This window comes from Mobula birostris, chromosome 5 (genome assembly GCF_030028105.1).
Source record: "Mobula birostris isolate sMobBir1 chromosome 5, sMobBir1.hap1, whole genome shotgun sequence".
NCBI lineage: Eukaryota > Metazoa > Chordata > Chondrichthyes > Myliobatiformes > Myliobatidae > Mobula > Mobula birostris.
Window position 1 is genome coordinate 85,945,884 of NC_092374.1, and position 23,012 is coordinate 85,968,895.

Consider the following 23,012-nt stretch of genomic DNA (forward strand, 5'->3'; position numbering starts at 1 on the left):
TCTGCTGATGAAATTCCGTGGGTAACTGTTGTTCTGGAGTACTTTGAATAAGTGCTTCCCTTCCCTGGCCCAAAGTTCAGTGGTGCTGCAGTGTGTTTATGTTTGTGCTCTCAAATATAAGAGAGCATAAAAGTATATTATGAAAAGTGACACCCTCCAATAGAACTTAATCGGAACCCCACCCTCTGGAGTAAATCGAACCAGCCATCTCCTGACCTGGAGACATGTGCTTTTGACTCGGGCAAGGCTGCTGCCAGCAAAGTCAGGCAGGTAGTTCTATGTTTGCACTGCTTATGTATACATTTAGAATTCTTAGTATAAATATTATTGATGTTTTAATGTATTGCACCATGTACTGTGGAACATACAAGAGCTTGTTAAAAAAGCACGAATTCTCTAAATGGTATTATTAAAAAGAGTGGTTTCCAAAAGTGGTAGGTGTGCCAGAGATAACAAACTTGGGCATGAACTTGCAATGAAGGATTTTATTCACACAGCTGGCACGTGGGTATAAAGGGGTGAGGGCTGGGTTGGGTCATCTGGTGCATGTGGTGATTTTAACTCTTTAGACTGCAGGCAAACCAAATCCAAAGGCGGGCATCACCGTGGTTACTACTGGTACCGAGGGTTCGTTACTCCACTCCCTAGGTTGACCTGCCAGTTCCGTGTGAGCATGGCAATGTCATCAAAACTGCCAATGGAGCTGACGTCACTCACGCTGTCGCTATCCTCCTTCCCTCCGTCCCTAGTCACAGAACAGGAATAGCAGTCAGGATCGCTCAGCACTGGACATCGGCTTTGCCCCAGAAAGCAGTTATCTTTGAACCGTGGGAGAGTGGGATTTGACTGGTCATTGGCTGTGGGGAGAGAGTGGGGCAGTGGGATTAGTTTGGGGACTGATACAGGTCTGTGGGGAGAGAGTGGGACAGTGGGATTAGTTTGGGGACTGATACAGGACTGTGGGGAGAGAGTGGGACAGTGGGATTAGTTTGGGGACTGATACAGGTCTGTGGGGAGAGAGTGGGACAGTGGGATTAGTTTGGGGACTGATACAGGTCTGTGGGGAGAGAGTGGGACAGTGGGATTAGTTTGGGGACTGATACAGGACTGTGGGGAGAGAGTGGGACAGTGGGATTAGTTTGGGGACTGATACAGGTCTGTGGGGAGAGAGTGGGACAGTGGGATTAGTTTGGGGACTGATACAGGTCTGTGGGGAGAGAGTGGGACAGTGGGATTAGTTTGGGGACTGATACAGGACTGTGGGGAGAGAGTGGGACAGTGGGATTAGTTTGGGGACTGATACAGGGCTGTGGGGAGAGAGTGGGGCAGTGGGATTTTAGTTTGGGGACTGATACAGGTCTGTGGGGAGAGAGTGGGTTAGTGGGATTAGTTTGGGGACTGATACAGGTCTGTGGGGAGAGAGTGGGACAGTGGGATTAGTTTGGGGACTGATACAGGTCTGTGGGTTAGTGGGATTAGTTTGGGGACTGATACAGGACTGTGGGGAGAGATTGGGGCAATGGGATTAGTTTGGGGACTGATACAGGACTGTGGGGAGAGAGTGGACAGTGGGATTAGTTTGGGGACTGAAACAGGACTGTGGGGAGAGAGTGGGGTGGTGGGATTTTAGTTTGGGGACTGATACAGGACTGTGGGGAGAGAGTGGGGTGGTGGGATTTTAGTTTGGGGACTGAAACAGGGCTGTGCTGGCTGCCTTTACATTCTGCTGTGAGCCGTCGCTTCATACCACCTTGGCCGATTGTATCATAGATGGAGCCTCATCCCACTCATAGCCTTAAACTCATTTCAGCCGAAATGTTAGATGGACTTTATTTTCATGGCAGCCAATTTGCCCTGACTCTTACCTGCAGCAGAAGTATAAAATCATGCCTGCTGCGATGAGGAACAGGACCACAACTGGTACCAATACCGTAACGACGATGAAGAGGGTGTTATCTAGGAAGCAATAAAGACACATCCGTCAGTCTGTTGTAGTACTGAATGTTCCTACTGGTCAGAATTAGATGTGGGCGATGCTGGGATTCCTGTTCCCACTGAACTGAACCTGAGTGGTGGCCACAGTGTGGAATCACAACGTACATACAGGCTTCAAGAAAGAAATCAGGTGGGTTAACAGAAGGCATGAAGTTACTCTGGCAGACAAGATGAAGGGGAATCCTAAGGGATTCTACAGATATGTTAGGAACAAATGGCTCACAAGGGACAAAATTGGTCCTCTGGAAGACCAGAATTATAATCCATAGGTGGAGCCAAAACAGACGGGGGAGACCTTAAATAATATTTTTTGCATTGTATTTACTCAGGAGACAGACACAGAGTCTACAGAAGTGAAGCAAAGCAGCATCAACTTTATGGACCCTGTACAGATTACAGAGGAGGATGTGTTTGCTAACCTGAGATAAATATGGTTGGATAAATCCCCAGGGTGTGAGAAGGTCTTGCCTTGGACCCTACCAGAGGCAAGTGCAGAAATTATGGGGGCACTATCGGAGATATTTAAATCATCCTTAGCAACGGGTGAGGTACCAGAGGGTTGGAGGTCAGCCAGTGTTGTTCTGCTGTTTAAGAAAGACTCTAAACAGAAACCAGGAAATTATAGGGCAGTGAGTCTGACATCAGTTGTGGGAAAGTTACTGGATATATAACTATTTGGATAAACATGGACTGATTAAGGATAGTCAGCATGGCTTCGTGCGTGGTAGGTCATGTCTAACAAATCCTATAGAGTTCTTCGAGGGAGTTACCAGGAAAGTTGTTGAAAGCAAGGCAGTGAATGTTATCTACATGGACTTTAGCAAGGCATTTGACAAGGTCCCACATCAAGTGTTGGTCAAGAAGGTTTAGTCACTTGGCATTCAAGATGAGGTTGTAAATTGGATTAGACATTGGCTTTGTGGGAGAAGCCAGAGAGTGGTAGTAGATGGTTGCCTCTTTGGAGGCCTGTGATGAGTGGTGTACCACAGGGATCAGTGCTGGGTCCTTTGTTGTTTGTCATCTATATCAATGATCTGGATGATAATGTGGTTAACTGGATCAGCAAATTTGCAGATGACACCAAGTTTGGGGGTGTAGTGGACAGCGAGAAAGACTATCACTGCGGCGAGTTCCAGATCAGCTGGAAAAATGGGCTGAAAAATGGCAGATGGAATTTAACGAAGACAAGTGCAATGTTTTACATTTCAGTAAGACTAACTAGGGTAGCTTTAACACAGTGAACAGTACGCCACAGAGGAGTGTGCTGGAACAAAGGGATCTGGAATACAGATCTATAATTCATTGGAAGTGGCAACACAGGTAGATAGAGTCATAAAGAAAGCTTTTGGCACATTAACCTTCATAAATCAATGTATTGAGTACAGGAAATGGGATGTTATGTTGAGGTTGTATAAGATGTTGGTGAGGCCTAATTTGGAGAATTGTGTGCAGTTTTGGTCACCAACCTACAGGAAAGATGTAAGTAAGGTTGAAAGAGTACAGAGAAAATTTACGAGGATGTTGTTGGGTCTGGTGGAACTGAGTTATAAGGAAAGATTGAATAGATTAGGACTGTATTCCTTAGAACGTAGAAGATTGAGAGGAGATTTAATAGAGGTATACAAAATTATGAGGGGTATAGATAGGGCTAATGCAAGCAGGCTTTTTCCACTGAGGTTGGGTGTTATGACAACCAGAGGTCATGGGTTAAGGGTGAAAGGTGAAAAATTTAAGGGGAAAATGAGGGGTAGCTTCTTCACTCAGAGAGTGTGCAACGAGTTGCCAGGGCAAGTGGTGTATGCGAGCTCGATTTTAATGTTCAAGAGAAGTTTGGATAGGTACATGGATGGTAGGGGTATGGAGGGCTATGGAATCGGAGCAGGTCAATGGACTAGGCAGTTTAAACGGTTTTCAGCATGAACTAGATGAGCTGTAGGGCCTTTTTCTGTGCTGTACTTCTCTATGACTATGACACGTGGTGCACCAGAGAGTGATTAAAGATCTGCTTTATTTGTGGCCGGTACATCGGAATACAGTGAATTGAATTGCTTGCATCAATGACAGGCACGGTCCAAGGACGTGCTGGGGACAGCCCGCAAGTGTTGCCATACTTCTGGTGCCAATGTAGTGTGTCTGAGACTCTCTAACCCTAACCCGTACATTCCTGGGATGTGGGAGGACCTAGGAGATGAGGCAGTTTACAAAAAGATCTGGCATAGCTTTATTGCAAAAAGTGGCAATGGATTGGTATTCAATGCAATGGAATTGGGCTGAGAGGGAAATGGATGAAATAGCCTAATTCTGATACTAGATCTTATGGGTCTGCAGTCTGCATTAGAATTTTGAACATAAGAACATAAGAAATAGGAGCAGGAGTAGGTCATCTGGCCCATCGAGCCTGCTCCACCATTCTAAAAGATCATGGCTGATCTGGCCATGGACTCACCTCCACCTGTCTGCCTTTTCTCCATAACCCTTAATTCCCCTACTATGCAAAAATCTATTCAACCTTGTCTTAAATAAATATACTGGACTCTCTGATGGTGGTGTCTGAAAAGAGGATGCTGTCCAAGTTGCATGCCATCTTGGACAATGTCTCCCATCCACTACATAATGTACTGGTTGGGCACAGGAGTACATTCAGCCAGAGACTCATTCCACTGAGATGGAATCAGTCATAGGAAGTCATTCCTGCCTGTGGCCATCAAACTTTACAACTCCTCCCTTGGAGGGTCAGACACCCTGAGCCAATAGGCTGGTCCTGGACTTATTTCCTGGCATAATTTACATATTACTATTTAATTATTTATGGTTTTATTACTATTTAATTATTTATGGTGCAACTGTAACGAAAACCAATTTCCCCCGGGATCAATAAAGTATGATTATGACTATACTGAGGTAGCCTCCATTGCTTCATTAGGCAGAGAATTCCATAGGTTCACCACACTTTGGGAAAGGAAGTTCCTCATCTTCGTCCTAAACCTACTCCCCCAAATTTTGAGACTATGTTGTTCTAGTCTCACCTACCAGTGGAAACTACTTTCCTGCCTCTATCTTATCTATCGCTTTCATGATTTTATATGATTCTATAAGATCTCCTCTCATTCTTCTGAATTCCAGCGAGTACAGTCCCAAGTGACTCAATCTCTCCTCATAGTCTAACCCCCTCATCTCTGGAATCAACCTGGTGAACCTCTTCTGCACTGCCTCCAAAGCCAGTAAGGAGACCAGAACTGCATGCAGCACTCCAGGTGTGGCCTCACCAGTACCCTGTACAGTTGTAGCACAACCTCCCGACTGTTAAATTCAATCCCTGTAACCATGAAGGCCAACATTCCATTTGCCTTCTTAAGCCTGCTGCCCCTGCAAACCAACCTTTTGTGATTCATGCGCAAGCAATCCAAAGTCCCTCAGCATGCTGCAATTTTTTACATTTTAATTTTTAAAATAATAATCTGTTCTTTCATTTTTCCTTCCAAAGTGGATGACCTTACATTCACCAACATTGTACTCCATCTGCCAGACCCTTGCTCACTCACTTAACCTATCTATATCTCTTTGAAGATTTGTAAAAACCATCATCTCTAACTGTTCTGGGTTAAATTCGACAATCAGAGTAATATTACCAAAAAATTCAGCAACGTGAAATATATAACAAGAACTTTAGAACAAGTTGCCACTTAGTTTTATTGTAGGAAGTGTCAATTGAATAACTTTATGCAGTCTAAATTGGAAACACTGGTGTGGTCTGGTTGGGTATGGTGTGTTCTGGTCTGCTCTGGTGAGCTGTGGTCTGCTCTGGTGTGTTGAGGTCAGATGTGGTGTGGTGTCGTGTGTGGTCTGGGCAGGTTTGGTCGGGTGTGGTGTGGTGTGGTTGGGTGCGGTCAATGGTGGTGTGGTCTAGTCAGTGGAGGTCTGGTCCGGTCTGGTGTGCTGTTGTCTGGTTTTCCTCTAGTTTTCCACCAATTCCTTTTTCTTTTTAAGAACAGTCACAATTTGTGAAATGTTTTTAACATTGAAACTTTCTAAAAAAGGCACTAAATCTAATAGGGGTCAGAGCAGACTACCTGAACACTTCAGCAAAGTGAGAGGGTTATTCTGCCTCTTTAGTCACCTGCCCTAAGCTACAGGCTATGAAGTATATCTCTGTGGTGGGACAGGTAAATTACCTGATCTTGTGTAGGTTGAGTGGATGGAGATTCTTGAATTTTCTTAGCCACTCTATCAACTTGTATGGCAACCTTGAGTGATCTATAGACTTGGACCTCAATGTCTCTCTGTTCCACTACACTGCTAAGAATCCTGCCATTAACGCTGTACTCCACTTTCACATCCTTTCAGTGAGATGAAAGGCACCATATCAATGCAAACCTTTTGTCCTTGCTTCTGCCAATGGAAACAATTGATGCCTAACTTTTCTCTTGGAACCCTTCAAGAGTTAGCTATACCAGTTCACGTAAAATAAAATTTCATGTAAAAGAAAGAAGATATCGTAAACACTCAAACAGCATCCACAAGGAAAGAAACAGAGTGAAAGTTTCAGGTTTGGGAGCTTCCTCTCTTCTGCCTGACCTGCTGAGTGGTCAGGTCAGGCAATAGAGCTAAAGGTCCCAAACCTAAGAAGCTTTTTTGTAATATTCAAGGGAAATAAAGCTTAACGGTGGCAGGAGCCTTACCTTCACAGTATTTCCCTCTGTATAACAGGGGACAGACACAGTTAATTCCATTTATAGTCACCTCACAGGTGCCTCCATTTTGACAAGTATCATTGTGACAAAGGGACACTATTGAAAAACAAATCAATCATTTAATAACTCATCAATAATCCATTAGTTTCTAATATCACGCACACATGAATTCGAAAGTTCTTAATATCAGACACTATAACACCAGATACACATACACTTACACACAAACACAGGCACTAATACACAGAGCTACAACACTAGCACACACAGACACATACCCTAATACAATACGTAACACAAAACATGGTTTAGCAGAACACGCACACTAAATCACACCCACACATTAACACATAAAAACACATACCAACACTAGTACATACTCTGTCCTGATCAATGACAATGAAGTTCTATTCTCTAAAACACACACAGACACACACACACACACACACACACACACACACACATTCTCTCTGCACGGTACAGTATGAAAACCAAAAGTTAGTATTTTTAATTCCAACCAATGTTAAATTCCAAATGAAATCAATTTACACAATATTCACCATCTGTTGCTGCAATGTCTCACATTGACTTTCTGCAAGATAAAGGTTATTGTGAGGATAACCTGGTCTCCTGTGCCCAGTCCTGTTCACTGTGATTTGGGTCAGTTTTAGACTGAGAGACAGAGTTACAGCACAGAAACGTGCCTCCCTCAGCCTTGCAGAGATGGCGGAATCATTAACTGTAATCCCAGACTAATCTCATTTTTACATGCTCTTGTCCGATCAGACAGCTTCTGCTCAATCTGTGATGGAGTCTGGGGGTCCAGCAGTGATTTCATACAAACCCACAAAGCTGGAGCATACAGCAAGTCATACTCAACCCTCAGGAGAGTAAGAGCTTTCAATGTTCAAATTTATTGTTTTCCCTCATACCCTCTATTTTACTGAACCCTGCACCTTTTCCATATTCCTGATGAGACTGATAGCAGGGACTTCTTTGCATGACATTCCTACATGTAATACTGTGGATAGAAGTCATCTTGCCCCATTACACTGGATTGGATTTGAACTTTGAACACAGAGGTGTCCCTCCCCAACAATTGGTACTATCTACAGGAGGTCCTTCCTCAAGAAGGCTACATCCATCCACAAAGATCCCCACCATCCAGCCATGCCATCTTCTCGTGGCTCCATCAGGCAGGGGGTACAGAAGCCTGAAGTCCCACACCACCAGGTTAAGAACAGCTGATTCCTTTCAACCATTTGGTTCCTGAACCAACCGGCACAGCCCTAATCACTACCCCAGCATAGCAACACTTACACTAAAGTTTGATCACTTTACACTAAAATGGACTTCTGCTGCTTCTAATTTTATTCTTTCTTGTAAAAACTGTGTGTAACTCATGTTTTTTCTTGTGAATGCTGCTTATGTGATGTTATGTGTCATTGATGCTGCTGCAGGTAGGTTTTTCATTGCACCGTGTACACGTGCACTACTGCATTTTACATTAAACTTGACTTTGAACCCCCCCCCCCCATGCTCAGTCTACGTAAGAGTATAGGATTCCCACACGAGCCTTATCAATAACCTCAAAACCCCATAAGTAGGGTAGAAGCATGACATCTCGGGCCCCAGGGACTAATTAAGGAGCTTGATTGGCCCTCCATGCTGTGCTGACATTGGTTGATTGGCCCATCATGCTGTGCTGACATTGGTTGATTTGCCCACCATGCTGTGCTGACATTGGTTGATTGGCCCATCATGCTGTGCTGACATTGATTGATTGGCCCACCATGCTGTGCTGACATTGGTTGATTGGCCCATCATGCTGTGCTGACATTGGTTGATTTGCCCACCATGCTGTGCTGACATTGGTTGATTGGCCCATCATGCTGTGCTGACATTGATTGATTGGCCCACCATGCTGTGCTGACATTGGTTGATTGGCCCATCATGCTGTGCTGACACTGGTTGATTGCCCATCATGCTGTGCTGGCACTGGTTGATTGGTCCATCATGCTGTGCTGACATTGATTGATTGGCCCACCATGCTGTGCTGACATTGGTTGATTGGCCCACCATGCTGTGCTGACATTGGTTGATTGGCCCATCATACTGTGCTGACATTGGTTGATTGGCCCATCATACTGTGCTGACATTGGTTGATTGGCCCATCATGCTGTGCTGACATTTTAAACTATTCCAAGTCAATTTAGCCCTTTCCTCCCACATAGTCCTACATTTTTCTTTCATTCCTGTGTCTCTTAAATGTCTCTAATGTATCTGCCTCTACCACCCCCTATAGTCACCCACCAGGTAAAACTTACCTCTGACATTCCCCCCCATACCTTCCTCAAAACAGCTTAAAATTAGGAGAGGTAAATTACCACATGCTCTTTTGGAGTTGATAACTTGGCACGTCGTGTTCACAGGACAACGCATCTCCATGCACTGAACGGTTTCTGTTGTATTACAGAAGCATTCTTCTGTACAGTCCTCAGTGACAAACCTTTCTCCAACCTACATCGCAGAAGCAACAATATTAGTCAACGCTCTTCATGCTGTGGAAGGTGACTGGCTGACATCATATCGAGGTCGTCGGTTCAAAAGATTCAAAGGATTCAAAGTACACTTATTATCAAAGTATGTGTGCAAAGTACAACCCTGGGATTTGTCTTCCCACAGACAGCCACGAAACAAAGAAAACTATGGAACCTATTCAAAGAAAAACATCAGCACACCTCACATGCCCCCAAAAAAAAACAAATCGAGTAAATGGCAACAAAAAAATGAGCAAAAAACAAAAAATCGAAAGAGTCCAGGCATGTTCAGTTCAGTTCAGTGTTTGTTATCTGCAGGCTGCTCCAATCAAAATCACCCAAAGTAGCAGCAAAAAAACAGGAGAGGCCAGAAACCAGCAACACATCATAACTAACAGCGATTAAACTTTGCCCGAGACCCAGAACTCTGGCACCATCCTCTGACAGGAGGGAGGGAGGGAGGGAGGGAGGGAGGGAGGGAGGGAGAGAGAGAGAGAGAGAGAGAGAGAGAGAGAGAGAGAGAGAGAGAAAAACCATCACACAGACACCTTTGTTCGGCAGCAGCGAGCGAGAGGCTGGTATGCAGCGCTGAACACTTGCTTGCCTTCTGCACTCACCCCGATGATTTTAATCTTCCTCAACACTCTAACTGGCGAGATTAGTGAGAAATGGACCCGATCGTGGGCTCACACCTCATCTCCAGGCTTCTTGGGCTCGAGGCCGTACACTTCACGGAGCACCCTTGGAGACCACAAAGCACTAGATCGCTCAATTGGCCTGAAAACACACCACCAAAGTGTAGAAGACAGGCTCCAACAGTGGCAAAACCACATTGGAAAGAAAAAGAAGTAGAAAAGAGATCTAAGTGATTTCCCGGCATACATGATGAACGAACTCTTCTTAGCTTCCAGCCAGGTACAGGTTTCGAAGTCAATTCCATGGCCAGATGGAACGCACAGTGGAAACCCACACCAAGGAGCACAGAAGAGAATCCATTTGGGTTACCCAGAGAAATCAGCGGTAGCAGAATATTGCATTCGCAATGGCCACAGGATTGACTTTGACAACACAAGACTGCCGAGCCGTGTCAATGGCTTTTGGGACTGCCTGATAAAGGAAACCATTGAAATACTATGAGAGGAAAGGAACTTTTACAAAGATGAAGGTCTCAAAGTAAGAACTGGAATTCGATTGTAAACAAGGTGGGACAGCAGAAACATGATTGGATAAGGACTAACCAATCAGAAGGTACGGACAGCAGGGGTATAAATACCACTGGACTAGACGTACTCAGGCATCATCCTCGATGAAGATGGCAGAGTTTGTCATTGAAACATCAGTTAAAATCAATACTTCTACCTGACAGGAGGCCCATGAAGAGCTTATTCTTGAAAGAAATAGTTTCTTGAACAGTCTGAAGGATGTCGCCCCGGTTGTGTTGTTCACTGGCACCATCTTCTTCAAGAGGTTTAGGGTGAAAGGTGAAATATTTAAGGGGAGCCTAAAGGGGAGCTTCCTCACTCAGAGGGTGGTGAGAGTGTGGAATGAGCTGCCAGTGGAAATGGTGGATGCAGGTTCAATTATACGAGAAGTTTTGATAGATACATGGATGAGAAGGTTATTGTCCAGATGGAGGTAGATGGCATGAGGCAGAAGATAGGTCAGTGTGGACTAAATGCTTCTGTGCTGTAGTGCTCTATGGTGTCAGTCATAACCTGACCATCCCTGATCTAAAGTCGAGGTTGATAGGATACTGAAAGCAAGGTGCACAAAATTCTGGAGGAACTCAGCAGGTCATGCAGCATTTTTGGAAACGAACAAAGGGTCAACGGTTTGGGCTGAGACTCTTCTTCAGGACTGGAAACAACAAAGAACATAGAATAGTACAGCACAAGAAATGAGAAGTGGTGAAGGAGAGGGAGGAGATGGTTGGGTTTTTAATTTACCTTTTAGCTGGTTTGTTGTGCCAAACAATGCACTGACAATGTCTCCTCGCATGGTGGTGAAAAGTTTGCAGGTAAATTGCCAAGATTGGAACTCAACCCAACCAGTATAGAGTTCAATTCAGTTCAGCGCCATGCCACTAGCCAGTGCAGGCTGTAGGGCCATTCTTCGCCAAAGTGCCCGAGTCCGCATCGATCGCCCCCTCAAACTGCTCAAGCACAGCAAAAAGAAATGAGTAACCAGAATGCAGGTTACAACTTGCTACACGTCTTGTGCAATTGCAGCTTCTGTACACGAGCCCTGAGTGGTGAAAGCCAGTGTGCAGGCCCGAAGATGCTATGCGGGAGAGGGTCCCACACAACGTGAGCGGTCTTTGATGCCCACCGTGCCCTTCCATGACATGCCAAGGCTGCTCCTGCACAACTTACACCCCCTTGTCTTCATCTGCTGACCAAACTTGCCGTGGCGGTCTGTTTTACCATCTGGCGGCAGGGGAGGTCCCCTGTGGAAATCTCTTTACGTAGAGGCCCTTCCCCTGTACACTGGGGACCTGGGGTGCAAGGTGTTGCACAGGCCAGTACCATGCAACAGGTTTTTAAGCAGGTTGACTGACACCCCGTCCACTTGTTCACTCTGTGACCGGGAGGAGTCGGTCTACCATGCGTACATGGAATGTGAGAGTTGCAGCCGCTGTTTGAATGCCTGTAGGGGCTACATTTCAGCCTTGCGTTCCTGTTATGGGCACCCAGTATGGAAGGAGCAGGCCGCTTGGAGGATCTGCTGATGGGTTTGCTCCTGAGCCTGTCTGAGATGGCCATTCATGCGTCCGGGCAGTGGACAATCCATGGCTCTGCCAGGGCCAACTGCGTGCCCAGCTGCCTTGGAAAAGGAGCATGCAGTCACCATGAGGGATTTCCGGGTGTGGTGGGACTGTTCTATACACAATAATATTTTATTTTGAGTTTGTTCATTGTCTTATAAATACTTGATACAGTATTTGTATTTTTGTGTAAATAAACTTCTGTTGTTTTGTTTTAAAAAATACCTTTTCACCACCCTGTCTACCTGCGACTGCACTTTCAGGGAACCATGTACCTGTGCTTCTGTTGTACAAGACTCCCCAGGGCATGACCGTTCACTGTAAAAGTCCAACTGTGATTTATGACCTTGTTATTACCCAAATTAAATTCTACTTGCCATTCCTCAGCTGATCAAGACTCTTCTGTAATTCTTGATAACCATCTTGGATAGCTTTGTGAGATTGGAATTAAATCTAGATGCTTAGTAAAAGCAGGTTGCTGTCCAGACTCACCTCGTAATACTTGTTCCTGTAGGTGCAGCCACAGCTACGGTAAGGCATGCACTCAAAGCCACTGTAGACGAAGCCTCTGTCACACTGGCATCCTTCCATGCATGGGCTGTCGCATTCCGACGTGGCCGCCAGGTTTGCGCAGGTGGGAGGGCAGGCAGCCATGCAGGGCTTGTACGAGCTGTTGGGGGGGCAGTCCATTACTGAAAAAAACAGGAACGCCGCTGTTAGAACGGGCATCCAGATCAGCTGGTGCAGTGGGTCGAGGGACTGCTTTGCGGCTCCAGAGACACAAGTTCGATCCTGACCTACGGTGTTCGAAGGTTCAATGTTTCATTTATGATCAAAGTATGCATGCAGTATACAACTCGGAGACTTGTCTTCTCCAGAGAGCCACGAAACAAAGAAACACTATGGAAGTAAGAGTGAGTGAGTGAGTGTGTGAGTGAGTGTGTGTGTGTGTATATGTGTGTATGTGTGTGTTTGTGTGTGTACGTACTCAAAGCAAGCTGTAGGCATTTGGAGCTCTCACCCACCGGGCTCCCTACCCGAGATTTCAGGCCCAGACTCACCACACGGAGTGTAGTTCCTCCAGTTCGTCAGGGTGGTGCCGTTCATCTGACAGGCTTGGACGTACATCTCGAAGCTGACACACAGCATGTTGGAGTCGCCGGTCTGGCAAAGGTCAAAGAGGCAGTTCCTATTGGAGACAGAAGGGAGAATTTCTGCATCTCTGTTGTAACCCGGGGAAGAGGCTGACCAGGGGAGTTTCAGTATCTCTGTTGTAACCCGGGGGAAGAGGCTGTCCAGGGGAGTTTCAGTATCTCTGTTGTAACCCGGGGAAGAGGCTGATTAGGGGGAATTTCAGTATCTCTGTTGTAACCCGGGGAAGAGGCTGACCAGGGGAGTTTCAGTATCTCTGTTGTAACCTGGGGAAGAGGCTGACCGGGGGAGTTTCAGTATCTCTGTCGTAACCCGGGGAAGAGCCTGACCAGGGGAGTTTCAGTATCTCTGTTGTAACCCAGGGGAAGAGGCTGACCGGGCAGAATTTCAGTATCTCTGTTGTAACCCGGGGGAAGAGGCTGACCAGGGGAGTTTCAGTATCTCTGTTGTAACCCGGGGAAGAGGCTGATTAGGGGGAATTTCAGTATCTCTGTTGTAACCCGGGGAAGAGGCTGACCAGGGGAGTTTCAGTATCTCTGTTGTAACCTGGGGAAGAGGCTGACCGGGGGAGTTTCAGTATCTCTGTCGTAACCCGGGGAAGAGCCTGACCAGGGGAGTTTCAGTATCTCTGTTGTAACCCAGGGGAAGAGGCTGACCGGGCAGAATTTCAGTATCTCTGTTGTAACCCGGGGGAAGAGGCTGACCAGAGGAGTTTCAGTATCTCTGTTGTAACCCAGGGGAAGAGGCTGACCAGGGGGAATTTCAGTATCTCTGTTGTAACCCAGGGGAAGAGGCTGACCGGGCAGAATTTCAGTATCTCTGTTGTAACCCAGGGGACGAGGCTGACCAGGGGGAATTTCAGTATCTCTGTTGTAACCCAGGGGAAGAGGCTGACCAGGGGGAATTTCAGTATCTCTGTTGTAACCTGGGGAAGAGGTTGACCGGGGGAGTTTCAGTATCTCTGTTGTAACCCGGGGAAGAGGCTGACCAGGGGAATTTCAGTATCTCTGTTGTAACCCAGGGGAAGAGGCTGACCGGGCAGAATTTCAGTATCTCTGTTGTAACCCAGGGGAAGAAGCTGACCAGGGGAATTTCAGTATCTCTGTTGTAACCCATGGGAAGAGGCTGATAAGGGGGAATTTCAGTGTCTCTGTTGCAACCCAGGGGAAGAGGCTGTCCAGGGGGAATTTCAGTATCTCTGTTGTAACCCAGGAGAAGAGGCTGACCGGGGGAGTTTCAGTATCTCTGTTGTAACCCACGGGAAGAGGCTGACTGGGGGAGTTTCAGTATCTCTGTTGTAACCCGGGGAAGAGGCTGACCGGGGGAATTTCAGTATCTCTGTTCTAACCTGGGGAAGAGGCTGACCGGGGGAGTTTCAGTATCTCTGTTGTAACCCAGGGGAAGAAGCTGACCAGAGGAATTTCAGTATCTCTGTTGTAACCCAGGGGAAGAGGCTGATCAGGTGGAATTTCAGTATCTCTGTTGTAACCTGGGGAAGAGGCTGACCGGGGGAGTTTCAGTATCTCTGTCGTAACCCGGGGAAGAGCCTGACCAGGGGAGTTTCAGTATCTCTGTTGTAACCCAGGGGAAGAGGCTGACCGGGCAGAATTTCAGTATCTCTGTTGTAACCCGGGGGAAGAGGCTGACCAGGGGAGTTTCAGTATCTCTGTTGTAACCCGGGGAAGAGGCTGATTAGGGGGAATTTCAGTATCTCTGTTGTAACCCGGGGAAGAGGCTGACCAGGGGAGTTTCAGTATCTCTGTTGTAACCTGGGGAAGAGGCTGACCGGGGGAGTTTCAGTATCTCTGTCGTAACCCGGGGAAGAGCCTGACCAGGGGAGTTTCAGTATCTCTGTTGTAACCCAGGGGAAGAGGCTGACCGGGCAGAATTTCAGTATCTCTGTTGTAACCCGGGGGAAGAGGCTGACCAGAGGAGTTTCAGTATCTCTGTTGTAACCCAGGGGAAGAGGCTGACCAGGGGGAATTTCAGTATCTCTGTTGTAACCCAGGGGAAGAGGCTGACCGGGCAGAATTTCAGTATCTCTGTTGTAACCCAGGGGACGAGGCTGACCAGGGGGAATTTCAGTATCTCTGTTGTAACCCAGGGGAAGAGGCTGACCAGGGGGAATTTCAGTATCTCTGTTGTAACCTGGGGAAGAGGTTGACCGGGGGAGTTTCAGTATCTCTGTTGTAACCCGGGGAAGAGGCTGACCAGGGGAATTTCAGTATCTCTGTTGTAACCCAGGGGAAGAGGCTGACCGGGCAGAATTTCAGTATCTCTGTTGTAACCCAGGGGAAGAAGCTGACCAGGGGAATTTCAGTATCTCTGTTGTAACCCATGGGAAGAGGCTGATAAGGGGGAATTTCAGTGTCTCTGTTGCAACCCAGGGGAAGAGGCTGTCCAGGGGGAATTTCAGTATCTCTGTTGTAACCCAGGAGAAGAGGCTGACCGGGGGAGTTTCAGTATCTCTGTTGTAACCCACGGGAAGAGGCTGACTGGGGGAGTTTCAGTATCTCTGTTGTAACCCGGGGAAGAGGCTGACCGGGGGAATTTCAGTATCTCTGTTCTAACCTGGGGAAGAGGCTGACCGGGGGAGTTTCAGTATCTCTGTTGTAACCCAGGGGAAGAAGCTGACCAGAGGAATTTCAGTATCTCTGTTGTAACCCAGGGGAAGAGGCTGATCAGGTGGAATTTCAGTATCTCTGTTGCAACCCGGGGAAGAGGCTGACCAGGGGAGTTTCAGTATCTCTGTTGTAACCCAGGGGAAGAGGCTGTCCAGGGGGAATTTCAGTATCTCTGTTGTAACCCAGGGGAAGAGGCTGACCGGGCAGAATTTCAGTATCTCTGTTGTAACCCAGGGGAAGAAGCTGACCAGGGGAATTTCAGTATCTCTGTTGTAACCCATGGGAAGAGGCTGATAAGGGGGAATTTCAGTGTCTCTGTTGCAACCCAGGGGAAGAGGCTGTCCAGGGGGAATTTCAGTATCTCTGTTGTAACCCAGGAGAAGAGGCTGACCGGGGGAGTTTCAGTATCTCTGTTGTAACCCACGGGAAGAGGCTGACCGGGGGAGTTTCAGTATCTCTGTTGTAACCCGGGAAAGAGGCTGACCGGGGGAATTTCAGTATCTCTGTTCTAACCTGGGGAAGAGGCTGACCGGGGGAGTTTCAGTATCTCTGTTGTAACCCAGGGGAAGAAGCTGACCAGAGGAATTTCAGTATCTCTGTTGTAACCCAGGGGAAGAGGCTGATCAGGTGGAATTTCAGTATCTCTGTTGCAACCCGGGGAAGAGGCTGTCCAGGGGGAATTTCAGTATCTCTGTTGTAACCCGGGGGGAGTGGCTGACCGGGGGAATTTCAGTATCTCTGTTGTAACCCAGGGGAAGAGGCTGATTAGGGGGAATTTCAGTATCTCTGTTGTAACCCAGGGGAAGAGGCTGACCGGGGGAGTTTCAGTATCTCTGTTGTAACTCGGGGGAAGAGGCTGATCGGGGGAATTTCAGTATCTCTGTTGTAACCTGGGGAAGAGGTTGACCGGGGGAGTTTCAGTATCTCTGTTGTAACCCGGGGAAGAGGCTGACCGGGGGAATTTCAGTATCTCTGTTCTAACCTGGGGAAGAGGCTGACCGGGGGAGTTCCAGTATCTCTGTTGCAACCCAGGGGAAGAAGCTGACCAGAGGAATTTCAGTATCTCTGTTGTAACCCAGGGGAAGAGGCTGATCAGGTGGAATTTCAGTATCTCTGTTGCAACCCGGGGAAGAGGCTGACCAGGGGAGTTTCAGTATCTCTGTTGTAACCCAGGGGAAGAGGCTGTCCAGGGGGAATTTCAGTATCTCTGTTGTAACCCGGGGGGAGAGGCTGACCGGGGGAATTTCAGTATCTCTGTTGTAACCCAGGGGAAGAGGCTGATTAGGGGGAATTTCAGTATCTCTGTTGTAACCCATGGGAAGAGGCTGACCGGGGGAGTTTCAGTATCACTGTTGTAACTCGGGGGAGGAGGCTGATCGGGGGAATTTCAGTATCTCTGTTGTAATCTGGGGAAGAGGTTGACCGGGGGAGTTTCAGTATCTCTGTTGTAACCCGGGGGAAGAGGCTGACCGGGGGAATTTCAGTATCTCTGTTGTAACCCGGCGGAAGAGGCTGACCGGGGGAGTTTCAGTATCTCTGTTGTAACCCAGGGGAAGAGGTTGACCGGGGGAGTTTCAGTATCTCTGTTGTAACCCGGCGGAAGAGGCTGTCCGGGGGAGTTTCAGTATCTCTGTTGTAACCCAGAGGAAAAGGCTGACCAGGGGGAATTTCAGTATCTCTGTTGTAACCCAGGGGAAGAGGCTGACCAGGGGGAATTTCAGTATCTCTGTTGTAACCCCGGGGTAGAGGCTGACCAGGGGGAATTTCAGTATCTCTGTTGTAACCCGGGGAAGAGGCTGACCGGGGAGAATTTCAGTATCTCTGTTGTAACCCGGGGGAAGAGGCTGACCGGGGGAATTTCAGTATCTCTGTTGTAACCCGGCGGAAGAGGCTGACCGGGGGAGTTTCAGTATCTCTGTTGTAACCCAGGGGAAGAGGTTGACCGGGGGAGTTTCAGTATCTCTGTTGTAACCCGGCGGAAGAGGCTGTCCGGGGGAGTTTCAGTATCTCTGTTGTAACCCAGAGGAAAAGGCTGACCAGGGGGAATTTCAGTATCTCTGTTGTAACCCAGGGGAAGAGGCTGACCAGGGGGAATTTCAGTATCTCTGTTGTAACCCCGGGGTAGAGGCTGACCAGGGGGAATTTCAGTATCTCTGTTGTAACCCGGGGAAGAGGCTGACCGGGGAGAATTTCAGTATCTCTGTTGTAACCCAGGGGAAGAAGCTGACCAGGGGAATTTCAGTATCTCTGTTGTAACCCATGGGAAGAGGCTGATAAGGGGGAATTTCAGTATCTCTGTTGCACCCAGGGGAAGAGGCTGTCCAGGGGGAATTTCAGTATCTCTGTTGTAACCCAGTTGAAGAGGCTGACCGGGGGAGTTTCAGTATCTCTGTTGTAACCTGGGGAAGAGGCTGACCGGGGGAGTTTCAGTATCTCTGTTGTAACCTGGGGGAAGAGGCTGACCAGGGGGATTTTCAGTATCTCTGTTGTAACCCGGGGAAGAGGCTGACCTGGGGGAATTTCATTATCTCTGTTGTAACCCAGGGGAAGAAGCTGACCAGAGGAATTTCAGTATCTCTGTTGTAACCCAGGGGAAGAGGCTGATCAGGTGGAATTTCAGTATCTCCGTTGCAACCCAGGGGAAGAGGCTGTTTAGGGGGAATTTCAGTATCTCCGTTGCAGCCCAGGGGAAGAGGCTGACCAGGGGGAGTTTCAGTATCTCTGTTGCAACCCGGGGGAAGAGGCTGACTGGAGGAATTTCAGTATGTCTGTTGTAACCCGGGGGAAGAGGCTGACTGGGGGAGTTTCAGTATCTGTGTTGTAACCCGGCGGAAGAGGCTGTCCAGGGGAGTTTCAGTATCTCTGTTGTAACCCGGGGAAGAGGCTGACCAGGGGAGTTTCAGTATCTCTGTTGTAACCCGGGGGAAGAGGCTGACCAGGGGGAATTTCAGTATCTCTGTTGTAACCCGGGGGAAGAGGCTGACCAGGGGAGTTTCAGTATCTGTGTTGTAACCCGGGGGAAGAGGCTGACCAGGGGAGTTTCAGTATCTCTGTTGTAACCCGGCGGAAGAGGCTGTCCAGGGGAGTTTCAGTATCTCTGTTGTAACCCAGGGGAAGAGACTGACCAGGGGAGTTTCAGTATCTCTGTTGTAACCCGGGGGAAGAGGCTGACCGGGGGAGGCTGAGGGTAGACAATTCAAACTTGTAAAATGCTGAATATCCAGAAAAGAACCTTTGCACAATTTCTGAAAAGGGCGTTGGGATCACATCCTGCTGCACAGTTTGCACAAAATACAGTTCTAGAGTAATACAGGAGGGAAACAGGGCATTCAACCCATCCCATCCAGGCTGATGAAGATTCACATCTGAACTAGACCTATCTGCCCATATACCTCGAAACCAATAGTTCCCACCCTCGTTTATGCCATGGACTCCTATTATTAACCGAGGGGCCCGTGGTCCCTTTTATTAACCGAGGGGCTTGTGGTCCCTATTATTAACCGAGGGGTTTGTGAACCCTATTATTAACTGAGGGGCCCGTGGTCCCTATTATTAACCGAGGGGCTCGTGAACCCTATTATTAACCGAGGGGCCTGTGGACCGTATTATTAACCGAGGGGCCCGTGAACCCCACGTTGGGAACTCCTGCTCTGAACCTTTCCTATCCAAGTTCCTTTTAAATATTGTTAATGTACCCTGCCCTTCCTCTAGCAGCTTGTTCCATATACTGACCACGCTTTGTATAGAATAGTTGCCCGAGGTTGCCTCTTGTTGTACTTTGAACCCTTGCCCTGTAATTATTTATTTATTGAGAGACGGCACAGGATAGACCCTTCCAGCACTTCAAGTCACGTCGCCCAGCAATCCCCCGGTTCCACCCTCGATGAATCACGGAACAATTTACAACGACTAATCAGCTTACCAACTGGTACATTTGTGGACTGAGGGAAGAAACTGGAGCACCTGTAGGAAATGGCGAGAATGTGCCAACTCCTTACAGGCAGTGGTGGGAATTGAATCTGGGTTACTGGTACTGTAAAGCCTTGTGCTAACCACTACGTTAATATGCTGCCCCTAAAATTTGATTTTGCAGCCCGAGGTAAAAGAGTGTGCAGATTCACCCTATCTATACCCTGTTGGAAACCATTGTTATTTTTTCCAATAATACTTGTGATAAGATTTGTACTTGTTAACAAACTCATGTGCTTTTCACAGTATGTGCAATTCATCCCCACTCACTGGCAGAAAGCAGTATAGCAGCTAAACTAACGGTTTATCACCTTAAGATGAGGAAACCTGCGGATGCTGGAATCTCAAGCAACACACATAAAAGTTGCTGGTGAACGCAGCAGGCCAGGCAGCATCTCTAGGACGAGGTACAGTCGACGTTTTGGGCCGAGACCCTTCTTGCTGCGTTCACCAGCAACTTTTATGTGTGTTGGTTTATCACCTTCCTCATTTTTCATTAGCACACTACCCACATGATGTAATTGTTTTAATTATGTAACTTATTAACTAGTTTATCCCTATCTAAGGAATTTCCTTATCTTATCTGTAAGAGTGATGGCTTCTTCGGGATGCCATCTTGGCTTCTTTATACCTTTTGTCTTTGTATCAATGTACTCCTCGGCATTGTTTCGCAGCTGTTTATTCAGTTTGCTTAGTAATTTGTATGTTTGTTTATGCTCTAAAATTAATTGAAATTTTGGAATTAAGACTGCTCATCATTCCTGACTCTGGGAAGAATCCTAAGGATCAGAAAATGGAGAGAGATCCAGTTTTCCTTACAATTTTATAAAGCATAGAACAGTACGACACAGTACAAGCACCTTGGCCTGCGATGTTGTGCTGACCTTCCAACACACTCTAACATCAATCTAATACTTTCAGCCCACATAGCCGTCCATTTTCCCATCAACTATGTCGTCAAGTTTACTGTCATTTAACTATATAGATGTATATAATGTATCCAGAAATGAGACATTTCTCTGAACCAGGGAGTAAAGCACAGTAGTACACATAGCACACAATAACTTATGAAGGTAAGGATAAAATCTACACATAACTAACAAACTAAAGTGCATTAATATTAAATATTGTAAGGTTCAGAACAGATTAACCAAAGGCACTTCGAATACGATGTGGCTGGGTGTTCAGAAGCCTAATGGCCCTAGGGAAGAAGCTGTTTCCCATCCTGACCATTCTTGTTTTTATGCATTGGTGTCTCCTGCCGGATGGTAGAAAGTCAAAGAGGATGCTGGATGAATGGGTAGGATCCTTGGCAATGCCAAAGGCCCTGTGTAAGCAGCGTTCATGATGAATATCCCTCATGGATGGTAGGGAGACCCCTATGATCCTCTTGGCCGTATTCACAGTCCTTTGTAGGGATGCCGTGCCTATCTGGGGGTCTCTTAAATGCCGCTAATGTATCTGCCTCTACCACCACCCCCAGCACCACGTACCAGCTACTCTCTGCGTAAGGATTTGACTTTCCAAAATGTTACGACTCACACATGTCTGAATTAAGTGAACTTTGCTTACCGGTAATACATGTCTGGTTGAATGAAGGGATGGCAGTCTCGGAATGGTCCCTGAGCGTCCAGAAGAGCTCCGCAGCTGTCTGTGCTGTTGTACTGGCTGTTGTTACAGGCCTCGTATCCGGTCTCCGGCTCAGGGTCTGCGTCCTCTCCAGCGGCTCTGCGTCTGTTCCACACAAAGGAGAACCGTTTAGTAACCAGAACAAAGACAGGCTCAGCCATGCTCAGACCCACACTTCAGGCCAAGCTCGAGTTCATTAACGGCTACAAGCACACAGCATTCACAAGGTTAAATTAAATTACAATAAATAACAGAATTAGCACGTCAAAAACACAGTTAATTCAGAATCAGAATCAGGTTTAATATCACTGGCATATGTTGTGAAATTTGTTAACTTTGCAGCAGCAGTACATAAAATAAATAAAGGCATCCGTTAGTCTTGCGAGACCATGGATCTGCGCCTGGAAAGTCTTCACTCTCCAGGGCGCAGGCCTGGGCAAGGTTGTATGGAAGACCAGCAGTTGTCCATGCTGCAATTCTCCCCTCTCCACGACACCAATGTTGTCCAAGGGAAGGGCATTAGGACCCATACAGCTTGGCACCAGTGTCATCACAGAGCAATGTGTGATTAAGTGCCTTGCTCAAGGACACAACACATTGCCTCGGCTGTGGCTCGAACTCACAACCTTCAGATTGCTAGTCGAACGCCTTAACCACTTGGCCACTTGCCCACCATGTGCAGCAGTACAATACAATACATAATGGTAGAGAAAACAAGAATTACAGTAGATATATAATATATAGTTAAATTAAATAAGTAGTGCAAAAATAGAAATAAAAGAAGTAGTGAGGTAGTGTTAATGGATCAATGTCCATTCAGAAATCGGATGGCTGAGGTGAAGAAGTTGTTCATGAATCACTGAGTGTGTGTCTTCAGGCTCTGTACCCCCTTCCTGACGATCGCAATGAGAAGAGAGCATGTCCTGGGTGATGGGGGTCCTTAATGATGGATGCTGCCTTTTTGAGGCATCACTCCTTGAAGGTGTATTTCAAAGTCTTGCTGTACTTTAATCTTTTGGTTATTGAACAATAAGCACATTACAACCATGTTTTTTGTTCTTATTATATTCTTTGTTGTTTATGTTATGTTATTAATCTTTTTCTGGTGAATGTTCTGTCTCTGATGCCATGTACCTGTGATGTTGCTGCAGATAGGGCTTTCATTGCACCTGTGTGCATGTACCTGTGCAGATGACAATAAAATCTACATCTGACTTGGGGATACCACGCCATCTTCTCACAACTATCACTGAGGGTACAGAAGCCTGAAATATCACACCACCAGGTTCAAGAGCAGCTACTTGCCTTCAACCATTCGGTTCCTGAACCAACCTGCAAAACCCTAATCACTACCTCAGTACAGCAACACTGTGACCACTTTGCACTACAATGAACGTTGTTTCTTTGTTCTAATTATGTTCATTTCTGGTATAATTTATGGCTACTTTACGCTCAGTTGCCACTTTATTAGATACACTTGTACACCTGCTTGTTAATGAAAATATCTAATCAGCCAATCATGTGGCAGCAACTCAATGCATAAAAGCATGCAGACATGGTCAAGAGGTTCAGTTATCATTCAGACCAAACATTAGACTGGGGAAGAAATATGATTGAAGTGACTTTGATCATGGAATGATTGTTGGTG

The 23,012-nt window shown here is 46.9% G+C and overlaps 1 protein-coding gene across 1 annotated transcript in view; it reads right to left on the minus strand.

Moving 5' to 3' along the window:
* Positions 1-485: 485 nt before the first annotated feature.
* Positions 486-23,012, minus strand: part of LOC140198369 (zonadhesin-like) — a 123,420-nt gene continuing 100,893 nt past the window's right edge. Inside the window, exons 6-12 of the mRNA XM_072259465.1 lie at positions 21,308-21,469; positions 13,052-13,179; positions 12,483-12,682; positions 9,074-9,206; positions 6,675-6,782; positions 1,866-1,956; positions 486-745 (exon numbers count right to left, since the gene is read on the minus strand). Of these exons, the coding sequence (XP_072115566.1) occupies positions 613-745; positions 1,866-1,956; positions 6,675-6,782; positions 9,074-9,206; positions 12,483-12,682; positions 13,052-13,179; positions 21,308-21,469 (955 nt within the window). The 3' untranslated portion in view covers positions 486-612. The remainder of the gene's footprint in view (positions 746-1,865; positions 1,957-6,674; positions 6,783-9,073; positions 9,207-12,482; positions 12,683-13,051; positions 13,180-21,307; positions 21,470-23,012) is intronic.